This window comes from Lagopus muta, chromosome 7 (genome assembly GCF_023343835.1).
Source record: "Lagopus muta isolate bLagMut1 chromosome 7, bLagMut1 primary, whole genome shotgun sequence".
Classification (NCBI taxonomy): domain Eukaryota; kingdom Metazoa; phylum Chordata; class Aves; order Galliformes; family Phasianidae; genus Lagopus; species Lagopus muta.
Window position 1 is genome coordinate 16,896,251 of NC_064439.1, and position 12,763 is coordinate 16,909,013.

General features: G+C 36.9%; 1 protein-coding gene across 5 annotated transcripts in view; it reads left to right on the top strand.

Moving 5' to 3' along the window:
• ARHGAP21 (Rho GTPase activating protein 21) overlaps window positions 1-12,763 on the top strand; it is a 107,385-nt gene that overhangs the window by 60,536 nt on the left and 34,086 nt on the right. For all 5 annotated transcript variants that reach the window (XM_048951746.1, XM_048951748.1, XM_048951745.1 and 2 more), the window contains exons 5-6: window positions 2,311-2,389; window positions 9,538-9,592. In XM_048951746.1, the coding sequence (XP_048807703.1) occupies window positions 2,311-2,389; window positions 9,538-9,592 (134 nt within the window). The remainder of the gene's footprint in view (window positions 1-2,310; window positions 2,390-9,537; window positions 9,593-12,763) is intronic.

Here is a 12,763-nt window from a genome sequence, read left to right on the forward strand (position 1 = left end):
TACTATAAAGCAGCCTACTTGCAGTGACTTGGTCTCAATATATAAAACAATGAGACAGAATTACTGAACTTTCTTTGTTCTTATGTAAACAGAAGCCAATTAGTCCAATTTGCCAAAGAACAAGAAACAAATCTCAAATGTGCATACAGACTCTCCAGAATCTCTCTAGAATAACAATAGGGACAATCACATCACATCTGTCCTGCTGCAGTCTGATCCATTCAGCTCTTCTGAGACTGGAGAAGCTCTGCGGGGAGAGATCTGCTGCTGCATCAGTATAAGAACGTTATATGGTGTTTTGCACTGTTCTGCAACTGCAGAGTGGCTTTGCAGAAGTTGGGAGTAAAAGTGAGTTCTTCTGAATATTTTCTGGTAAACATTAAGAAATAGCACTGTATGGTGGATAATAAAAGTAGCATCTTTTATATCATATTTTACAGTTGATTTTTCCTTCTCTTACCAAATGTCTGCATTTGAAGCAAAAATCTGCATCCTCCCCCTCTACTCTAGCCTGGGGAGGCCACACTTCGAATACTGTGTCCTGTTCTAGGATCCTCAGTTCAAAAAAGACAAGGATCTCCTAGAAAGAGTCCAGTGGAAGGCCACAAAAGTGACCTGGAGCATTTCTCTTTCATGGAAAGGCTGAGTAACCTGGATCTGTTCAGCCTGGGGAAAAGAATACTGAAGGCAGTCTGATTAATGTTTATAAGTATCTAAAGGGAGGTGGGAGGCAAATGGATGTGGCCAGTTTTCTCAGTGGTACGTAGTGATAGCACAAGAAGCAATGGCCTGAAACTTGATCGTAGGAAGTTTCATACAAACATGGGGAAGAACTTCTTTATGGAAAGGGTGATGCCCTTGCCCAGGGAAGTTGTGGAGTCTGCTTCTACGAAGATACTCAAGACTCATCTAGATGCCTACTTGTGTTGGGAACCTGCTTTAGCAGAGGGGTTGGACTCTATGACCTCTTGAGGTTCTTTACAACCCCTGCAATTCTGTGATCTCCAGACTAGCAGAGCTATATTCCCTTCATAGCTTACAAAGTAAATGAAAGAACTAAGGTCCTGAAGGTGAGGAAGAGAATGGTAACCAACAAATAAAGTGGCACACGAACTTTTATGAAATGGAAAATATTACACCTGTTTAGTTTCCTGATGTTATATGATCACCTAATTAAAAGCAGTTGGCAGATCCATGTGGATTGATACATTTGGAACTTCCTGGAGTCTGTTTAGGGAACCTGCACAGAGCGCACATGTTTGGAACACTACTGCCACTGAGTCAGGATGAGTCTTCAGACTGAGCTGTTTTTCCTTTGTCTTTGATTCGATCACGTCAAAAGGGCACAAAGAACTGTCAAAGTGGTGTTGGAAAAAGCCATTCCCTTTGGCTAACTTTGTATGGGTCCTTTTTTTCAGTTCTTTTTTCTCCAGCAGTCTTCTAAAATTCTCCAGGCCTGTAATACTTTCAGGGTCCATTTTCTCCTTATTAGTAATTCTGTTCTTCTGATCAGAGGTGACATCAGTACTGTTTTTGTTGAAGGAATAGAATGGGTTTTTCATCAACAGCTGAAAATAGCTCACAAGGCAAAGTTTTTGTGTCTTCTCGGTGATATATTTGCCTCTTATGATGAGATTAAAGTTCTGAATGAGGGAAGTGCAACAAACTGGACAAATCTCATAAAAGTAATGTTAGTTCTAAAGGCTGATTGGCACAGATAAGAAATATCCCATTACCCTATTGTCTAAGAGGTGCTGAAGAGATGGTAATGTCTTGGAAACAGCTTGGATTATTTTGATGAAGGAGGGACTTGGAGCATCTTTCAAGCTACTTTTTTTTTTTTCTTTCTCAAAAGAAAGAAGTACAGAATGATAGTATTTGCTGATAATAAAGGAAGATCATACAGTTATCTCTGGAGCGTTCTGAATTAATGTTCGAGTTTGTTTGGAATGAAATACCTACTTAAGATCTGCTGAAGAATTAGGCATAATTCAGTATGTAGTGTCAGACATCTAAAGCTTTATTTTGAAGACTGGATACTTAGTGAGCCCACGATACAGCTTATGCCTGCTTCTTGTTTTCTTTCCATGATATTCGGGGTGACTTAACTGGAAGTTCAGAACTGAATATGTTCTATGAAAAGTCTTGGAACTTGTCATCCTGTGTATGTTTACAAATAATTTTATTACACATCTTTAATTTTCTTCCTCTCGTGTTGTTTATTGTGACATACAGAAATGCAGAATAAAAAGGAGGTGAAAAAAGTCTAGACAAGTTGATTAATTGATGGTATAATTTTGGTTTTTACAGGTGACAGAATTATAAAAGTCAATGGAGAAAGTGTTATTGGAAAGACGTATTCTCAAGTCATTGCTTTAATACAGAACAGGTAAGGTCATACTTTCTGTTGTGTCGTACTTGCTCTTTATTGTAAGCAGGAAATCACTGCTTGTAGTGGTTCTTACTAAGTCATCATATCATTTTCCATAGTGTACATTCAATCTTTGTTTCCCTGTATTTTCTGAATACTGGCAAAGGTTTGAGAATGGGTGTTCTCTATTGTGCCAGTCTATTTATGTCAGTACTTGTCCCCTGTAAGCAAATCATACTGAGTGCTCTAGAGGAAAGTTGTATAAACTTGAAATAGATTTATAAGGGCTGCATAAACACGCATGTGTTTTTGCTTAAGTTGAAATTAGGAAAATCTACTTTGTTTCCAGGGACTGATAACTAGAGGTCAGCATACCTGGTAAGAGAAAAAATGTTATGCTAGTGCATACCTGCAAAACATCTGCAGTACGTCTCAGCTCTCCTTTTTATTGCAACAAGTTACAAACCTTGCACAAAGTTGAGAAATTTGGTTGCTCTTGCAACTCACAGGGCTTGTTATATCACCTCTCTACACAAATCTAGATTCAAACCACTTTCATATCTAAAATCTGTCTCCACTTTTTCTATATTCTTGGTGTCAATTTCTGTTCAATAGGAACAAATTTCCAATGCATTAATATTATATGGAAAGAAGATGTATTATGATGAGCATGGAAAAATGTTTTCTAAATAAATGTTGCATACCCCAGTCCCTCTTTAGTGAATCTTCATGCATTAATACTGAGTTATGCTTACAGATAGCAGTAGGAGAAAGAAGATCCTCACATTCCTAATTTAGTACAGGTTTTTATTCAAGATATCACACAGGCTGTGTGTGTCTGAGGTTTCTGAAATGGCAAAGCTCTAGCTGAAGGTATGCTGAAATGTTTGATGTTGTTAGTATTTTCAGTGCAAGAGCTGGAAAGATCGAATCTGTCTTCCTCATAACCTTTAGAAAAGATTGGAGGTAACACTAATCATGAATCATTTTTTCATTTTGTTTTTGTAAAAACATTAATATTGTACAAGAGTGTGTATCTAAGACACAGAGCGTAATTGTTTGCTTTGAATGATGTACCTGTTGGACATGTAATGAAATCTGTTAAGAGACTGATCGCATCTTCCAGTGTTATAACAAGACAGATTCTGAACTCCTCATCTGCCTGTGAATAAAGATTTCTTCAGACCCATTAGTGTAAGTAATGAACTGTACCGCAACAGTGTGTTCCCTGCACACTGGGGAAAAACAAAATGCACCTGAACATGGTTCTATCAGTGATTATCTACTGCAGCTAGCATTGGTACAGCATGCTGCAGAATCTGTCTTCCTGATTTCCACAAGTGCAGAGAAGATAAATATACTATTGTTAATTAAGAAATGAGGATATTTGGTTACCTGAGTTGAGGCGTACTTGTACATCATTAATTTGGTGGCTTTCTACAAGGAGGTTGATGGATAAAGGAAGAGCAACCGATGTCGTCTACCTGGCCTTGTGCAGAGCAGGTGATACTGTCCCAGACAGCACCCTTGTCTATGAAACAGAAAGATATGAATCTGACAGTTGGACCACTTGATAGATAAAGAACTGTCTGGATGGTTGCCCTGAATGTGTTGCAGTCAGCACCTGAATGTTGAAGTGGAGATCAGTGAGCAATGTCCCTCGGCTTATGCTTTGAGACGTGCTGGAGAGAAGGGATATCATTCAGAGGGACCTTGGCTTCCCATGCAGTTCAGCAGGGCCAAGTACAAGATCTTAGGAGTGTTAGTAGATGAAAAACAAGCCAGCAATGTGTGTTCTTGCAGCCCAAAAAGCAAGCTTATCCTGGGTCACATCAAAAGAAACATGACAGCAGGTCAAGGGAGGTGACTGTACCCTTATGAGACCCCCACTGCGTTACTGCATTCTGCTGTGGGGCCTCCAGCATGAGGAGCACAGGGACCTGTTGGAGCAAGTCCAGAAGAGGCCATGCGAATGTTCGAAGGGCCAGAGCACCTCCTCTGTGAAGAAAAACTGAGGGAAGTATGGTTGTTCAGCCTGAAGAAGAGAAGGGAGACCTCACTGTGGCCTTCCAGTACATAAAAAGGCCTATTGGAAAGCTGGAGAGATACTCTTTATCAGAGAGTACAGTGACAGGACAAGGGTTAATGGCTTCAGAGTAAAAGAGGGTAGATTTAGGTTAGATATTAAGCAGGAAATCTTCACCATGGGGATGGTGAGGCCCTGGAACAGGTTGCCCAGAGAAGCTGTGGATGCCCCATCCTTGGAAGTGTTTCAGTGGCCAGGTTGGTTTGAGCTTTGGGTAGCCTGCTCTTGTGAGAGGTATCCCTGCCTGTGGCAAGTGGGTTGGAACTTAAAAGATCTTTAATGTCCATTCCAAACCAAACTGTTCTGTGATTCTATTGTAAGATCATAGCAAAAGATCATGTCTGTTTATGAAGGTTTTTTTGGTGGGTTTTTTTTTTTGTTTTTTTTGTTTTTTTTTTAAATGGAAAATATAACCATTCAGAAGTCTTCAACTGAATGTCTTAAGATTAATGGATAAATACCATAAAAATAGCTTGGATTCCAAAACTAGTCAGGTGCATCTTCCCTGTAGCTTAAAGGCAGTCATGGCTGTTTGTGACAGCTTCTTATATGATTAAAGAATGAACTTGCTCTTTCTTTATTGGAAAACAGTTATTTTTGATCTCTGAGCAGTTTGTTCTGGATGTCAAGATTTTGTTTCTTGTGCTGCTAGTACCATTCTGTGGTAAGTGAAATTACTGTACCTTGTGCATATCTTGCTTTAGCATACCATTCCTGCATCAACATTGGCATCCTGGATCAAACTGATAGTCTCTTTATGTCAGTACCCTCTCAGACATTATTCAGTAATAGATTCTTGGTAGAAGAGCATGAAAACATTGGAATATAGCCAGTGTGTTTGGTCCTGTGCCTATCCACTGTAGGTATTTACCGAGACAAAGATTTTATCTGCATCACTTGACTTAATGGGCCTTGATAGGTTGATCTTGCGTAAGTTCACTTTTGAATATATTTAAAGTCTTGATGTTAAAATCATCCATTTCATCATTACAGCTCTGGTAGTTTTAGCTAGTTTTTCATCCATCACTTCATGGTTTCTTTAGTAGGTTTTGTGCAGGAGACTGCTGAAAAGCCTTTTGAAAAACTGAGTTGTTAGCTGGGATATCCTTTGTTCATGACTAAAACCAATTTCATTTATGATCTGTATTGTGTAATGATTTTCTATACATTTTAATTGCAGTATTTTTAATTAATATTTTTAATTACATTCTCAAACATTGCCAACTGTGAGTGCTTGTTCTTTCATAAATGCATCATCTTCAGAGCACTTTGTGTAAGAGTACAGTGTATATTATTTTCTGCAACCTCTAAGGAGTTCTCCCCACTCGCTGTTCAGCAACGAAAATCAGCTTGGGCTTCCTGGTTTTTGAATCAGATTGCTTTTGCAACTTTATTTCCATACAGTTTACTGTATTTCTGGAAGGCAGTTCAATTGTAGATATTACTTCTCATCATAGAATGTTGCAGATTTCAGAACTTAGTAGCTTCTTCATGCACCAGGATGGATAATGTTAGCACTTCAGTTTTTTCTCTGTTTTAATACCCATGTTTTGGTTTTGTTTTGGAAGCAAATAGCAATACTTTGGAAATAACCAGCCTTTTGTTTCAAAGCTCCTGCCCAAACAGCACTGGTAGTTTGGTAACTGAAGAGCTGTTTCTCTCAGGAGTGTTTCAAGGAGATACAGTGTGATATGTTTTTGTGGCTTGCAAGTCATTTCCTTGAGACAGTGATGTTCATGTGTTTTAATACAACTTCACCTTCAACTAGCACAAGCAGGCACCTGGTGCACTGGGGAGCTGGCAGGCCCAGATAGCAGAGCGTGCTTTGATTCTTCCAAAATTCTATCTTCCAAATGTTTATTTTCAAAAGTCTTGTAAAAAAAGTGAGCATATGTTTCTATGTGTCTTATATTAAAAGCTGCTGGCTGTAAAAGTTTTGTAAATGCAGAGAAAATGCAGGTCTTGGAGAAGCCTGAGATTCTGACATCAGCAGGATGAAGATGTGCCTGATGGATGCTGCTCACTGAGCAGGGGCTGTGGATATCAACAATACTGTGTGTTCCATTTTGTTGAGAATGGGGATAGCTGGATTTGATGATCTTGAGTCTTGATCTTAAGTCTCTTCCAACTTAAATGATTCTGTGATTGTATGCTGGATTCATATGAATGTGTTTTGATGTTGTAATGAAGGCTTCCTATAAATTCCAGTGAAATCGATGGATGAACTAGAATTCAAGCATGTTTTGTATTGTTCTTGGAAAGTTTTATTGTCCTGTGAAGGACATTATCTGTTTTCCTCTGGTTGGAGATGATCAAGTTAAGCTTGCACTGATTACTTCCTCTGGATAATGAATGGCACACCTCAAAAGAGTTTCTAGAAAGAATTGTTTCCTTTAGAGATCAGCTGGAAGATCACTGTGAAGTCTGGGTTTCCTGGTCTTTGCATTTGATTGTTAATTTGGTTCTTTTAGAATTTATTCTCATCTGTTTATATGATCAGCTTGGAGATGTGCAGATTACTAATGCAAATTCCATATATTATTTATGGTTCCATTTAGAAAAAAAACAAAAAACACATACTGATTGCCAGCTGTTTCTTGGTTGGCGCTTTTGTTCTGATTTCTTTTTACAAACCCATCTTGAAAATGTTGTTTATTCAGCGTTGTACAGCTTAGCTATTGAATTTGGTGCATTACTGCAAAAGAACGCATGAGAATAGTTACCATGATGACAGCCCATCATAGTGCTTTAGTTTGATTCCTCCAAGTCAAGTTTAAACTTTGCTCAGAAGTGTAATGAAAATCATGCATGATAGGTGTCCCTGAGAATTCATAATGCTGTATCTAATGGCTTAGTGTAAGCTAGCGCTTACTTTGTGTCATGTTTCTTATTCATGTTTTGTCCGTTATGTGTTTGCATGTTACAGTACAATAACTGAAAACTGTTGCCTAATATACTTACTTCTGATGCTAGAATTGAAAAGCACTGAGTGCTCTGAAAAATATAGAGAGCAGAAAGATCCAGATTGTCTCCAGAAGGTTCTGTGGACAAACTGGAATGGACTGATTAAACAGTGATTTGAATAATTTATAAAACATTCTTCCTGAATGGAACCTCTTTCTTCACCAAAGAAGGTGCTAAACTTTTAATCCTTTTTAAAATATATGTATTTTTTTGAACAACGTAATATATTTGTATAAAACAATTGTTCTGTGTTGAATTGTAAGTAGGACAATTTCATTTATGTAAATAAATTTGAAGATGAGCAATGCTATATATCATACTATTAATTTCCAAAGTTTATTATTAATAAGTTGTCTGTTAGGATTTAAGAATAAATGTAAGCATGTGCTATCCACGTTTATGGAACTCAAACACTTCTTAGATACCGTAGCTTTGGGCATTCCCTTCTATTACTTATTACTATGTATAATTACTATTATTATTTCAATTTTACAGCTAGAAAATAATTTAACACCCATACTTTATACAGTAGTTTCTCCTGTTGGCGCCACTGGCAAAGAATCATTTAAAATAGTTTTGCTTTTTATGTCCTCAGTCAAAATGGGAAATGCTTTTGTAAATGCACATGGAAGATACAGGTCAATATTTTTATTTGTCTTAAAATTCAGTATTCTGAAAAACTCCAAAAACATTTTTGACGATTTGTTTTTCTTAGCTGTGTATTGATCTAAAAGGAAAAAGTGTTAACCTCTCACTGATGATATTTGGTTTCAAACCTAAATTAATTTGTGCTTTTTAGAGAATAAATCTTACAAGATGAATAATGGATTAAGAGTATTGTGAAACCTGATATCCTTACTCTGCTGTTTTGGAATGCAGCCTTGTGTCTGTGGCCAATAACAACTGGAAGAGGAACCGCAGATGAAAACATTTTTCATGTGTGAAAGTATAATAAATCACATATTAGATTTTTGAGGTGACAACTTCCAGTTCTGCAGGAGTAAGAAATAGAGATCTTTTTCAGTGCTTTCATAGACTGTCTTGTGTGTCCTGAAGTTAGTGGCTAGTCTCCGTGCTGCTTCTGTCTTTTCTCAGCAGTGAATTGCACTGCTCAGTACAGATCAGCTCAGTCCTGCTCTGATCTGTCCAGTTAGGTTATTTTCTTTTGGTACTTGTGCTGATACTAGCCTACTTGTTTGTTTTTGTTTTTTTGTTTGTTTGTTTTTTTTTTAAATATCCTTTTTTCTGGGATTTCTGAATGTGAGATTATTAGATATCACATATAATCTCTTTGTTTTCTGTTTTTTTGGTCTAGTTAAAACTATCTGTACCAATTGGTCCCTCTCATAGCCCTTCTCTGGACCTATGTGTTCTAGTTCACAAAGTGTTACATTAACTCAGGTGACATAAAAGTGAATTCAGCTGTTGTTTATCCAGTGTTATGAGTATATTCTTCTTTCTTGCTCATGAAAAGACTTTGCTTTGATATGTGCTAGGTGTAGATTTCACTGCTTTGCAGTATTTGACTCTGGATAACCATTAATTAATTTGATATTCAGTGCCCTGATTTTGCCTGTAAATTTGAATTATGTGTATTGAATGGTACAGGTGCCAGGATCTTTATCACTTCATATGAAGTGCTGCTGTTGGTGTCAGCAGTTCTTACCAGCAGTCTCAGCACTTAAAGAACCATATGTTCTTCACCTGTTTCTCAGATGTCATTTGACTAAGCACGTTTAGGTTGATTCTGCTATGGAGTGGTGTGAGCAGAATGGTACAAGTCAGCGCTTGTCTTACTATTGCCTGACATTTCATGTAATTTCTTTATGATATAGCAAAAGGTAAATGTTACTTGTGCTGAAAGATGTTACCTTGTTTTGTCTGAGAAGCTCCGGTCAACTAATATATATCAGGACTATAAGTAATGAAACAAAACTCATGAAGTGTATTGGCTTAATGTACTGGTTTTAAAGAGAATGCAGATGTACTCTTCAGGTAGATTTCTGTTCTACTGTTATTTGCTGGGGCTCTGATGAAAGTTAATGGATTATCTTTGTAATAAGAATTGAAAATATTTTCCAAAAGTTGACGTGTGATTTTTTTTGTTCTGTTTCAGTGACAGCATGTTGGAACTTAGTGTTATGCCAAAAGACGAGGACATCCTTCAGTTGGTATGTTTATGAGGCTTACGTTCAGATGTATGCTGACTAAAGGAAAATAAAATTTTGCTGTTGATTTTGAAGTCTTTGAACTGTGATGCTAGCAAGTAATTAAAATGCTAACATTTAGTGGTTTTGACACTCATTAGTTGTTCTCCTACTTCTTTGCCACCTCTGAAATTTCAGAGGAATCCAAATATATGGGAGAATGCCTGCTTCATATGATATTTCTAGTATCTTGTTTAAAAGAGAAGATATCTTAAAATAATGTTTATATTTTTATTTGTTTTCAGTTCCTTATGTTAGAATTTATGAATTGGGTCAGTTTCTGTAACTAGCATTTCTAATTGTAAAGAAACTGAGAATCATTACTAAATTTGAAGTAATGAATTAGCATGTAGAGCTTAAAATTAGCTTTTATTAATAACTCACTAATTCTTAGTAGATTTGTTAAAAAAAAAAGCGATGTGATGAATGTCCTGAAGTGATTACCAATTTTTAAAATTGTAACTGGTGTGAATATTTTGTTATATAATGACCCTGTTTCAAATTTAAAGTGGTGTCCTGCTATATAGGTGAGGTGATTCAGCTCCCATGTAGTGTCTCTAAGTTCAAAAGAGCTGGAAATGAAATACTATATGTGTGTATTTTGAATAATTGGAGGAACACCCAACATATTGGCGTTTAGTTTATTTTATAATTGGAAATAGAGGAAGGGAGGTAACAGAGAGCAAGGTAGATTTTGTGGTTAGCAGTCAGAAAACTGTTTTCTAATCTACACAGTGGTAGTAAGACTTGATTTTAAATAACTGCTAAGAAGGAACTGTGGATTTTATTAGCTGCATTTTCCAGAATTAAAGGATGAATAGGCCAACAAGCTAAGTCTGTTATCATGGTCATAATATTTGAGAATATTTTACAAAGAAATATTCATTATTACTGGAAACATTGAAGCCGTGGAATGAGTTTGGGTGGTTGGGCAGTGGGGAGAGTTTTCATAAACTGTGACTGTGTAGGAATATGAAAATAGTGGGAGACAGTCAAGTCTAGGTATACTGCATCAACAGCCTTCCTCTCATCCACTGAGTGAGTCACTTGGTCATAGAAGGGCATACAGCTTGCATGAATTGCTTCTGATTGCTGTTGGTCTGCTCTTATGATGGGTTGATAGATGATTCTGATGTGACATGAAGGAATTTCTCTTCCTGTTTGCTGTGATTATTTTTGGATACAAACAGGCCTGTTGGGTCCATGTATCATCTGCTAGAGGAAAGCTGTGAAGAGACAGATGTTTTTTTGTATTCTGCAAGACTGACCATTTAGTGTACTCAGACATATCAGAAGCAAAAGGTTTTGGATAGCTGCAGTTTGCCATGCAGAAGAAGTGTCAGTCTTTGATAGCAGAGCTGCAACACCTGAAAATGTAAATAATAGGAATGAATGGCATTATATGACAAGTCATTCATTTGTCCTGTGGCTTTTCTCCCTTGTAGAACGTCACAGGGAGAAATATATTAATTTTTAAAACAACAGTTACCATCCTTTTGAGACATGGTCCATCACTGTAACTTCACTCAAACAGAAAATGCAAGTGATTCCTCTGAACATGGCGACTGATCATCTTCTGCCCTCGGATGTTAGGATCTAGCTGTCCTAATATAAGATTGGTAAATAACTTGGGTCAAAGCTGAACACCCACCTTTAAAATGCAGTATCTTTGGAGTAACAGCCCAGGATGTTACTCCTTTTACTTCTTGTTTTCAGAGAAAAAATTGTACTTTGTGACTGTTTGTTTTCTATTCTTATCCTTTTCATTAATGTTATCTTAGCTTTTTCTGAAACTTGTGTATCTGAATGAAGTACAAACCTCATGGCAAATTCTTATTCCTGGATGAAGTATGGCTTACCTAATGATAACAATCTCTGTAGTAGTAGTTTTGTCAGTATATGTTCAAAGTGAATGATAAACTGCAAAATACAGTACCCTCATTAATACAGGAATCAAAACAAACTTGTGACAGAAATTTAATGGTAACATTAAGTTATTACCATAGTATTTTTTGTTTAGTTGCTTTTTTTTTTTTTTGACATATGTCAAATTTCACTAAATATCTTCGTATGGCATTATGTAAACTGTTGACATAAATGCAGGTTTTCTGCACCAATGGGTATTGTAGTAGCTAAAAAAAGGTTTGTCTGCACGATGAGGAGAAAATAGTTTCATTATATTCAAGAATGATGCTGGCTGTGTATGTTTGTATTATTTCCCAGTCTACTTGGTGTGGTAATGACTGGTTAGGAACATGAGCACTGTTAGTTGCTCCTATAAATATTAAGATAAAGATAAACCTCAAGTTTAGTCTTCAGAAATAGAAATGTTGTCTATGAATTCTGTCAAATTTCCTGAGCAGTGCTTCAAATCCATTTGTTAGTAAAAGCAGTGGAGTGTTGCAGTCCATGTTTTGTTGCCTGCTGTGACATGCATGTGCTGCTTACTTAGAGGGGAATTATGTGTCATTAGTGAAGTCACTGTCAAAGTCATGTTCGCTCATTCATTGAACTGATCTTGGAAATGACATTTTGGGGAGTGAGGGGAAGAACATTTAAAACCATCTCTGTCCATGGCAAAAGCTTCATCTTGATAAGAACTAATTTCTTCATGCTTCTTTCCAAAATTGAGATTAGTTTACTTATCTTTTTTACAACTTCGAACTATTTCATACATATTTTGATTATATAAACTGTTATTAAAGTTTAAAATTTGCAATCTGAATTAGACTATATTTTGAAGCAAATGACACAGAAGATTAGCTGAAAGGACAGATGACGAAGTTCTAGTGTAGACGGACTTTGATATTCTTGAGAATTAGAGCAATCAATGCCTCATGACATTAAGTGAGGAAAATAGAAACTTTGCTTGACATGCATTTGCCTCATGCATTAGTGCAGATTGGGAAGCAACTGGCTGAGTAAGAGAAAATGAGCCAGAGATTACAGTAGACAGCAGGGTCACTGAGTCAGCAGTGTGCAGTTGTGAGGTAAGGCAAATAACAGGCTGGGCTGCATTGGGGGCACCACATTCAGCAGATAGCAGAATGAAGAAAGTTATCTTTCACCACCTGAAATGCTGATGTGGTATTCCTGAAACTTTGTGACTAGTTCAAGGAGGGTGAGAAAGAACTG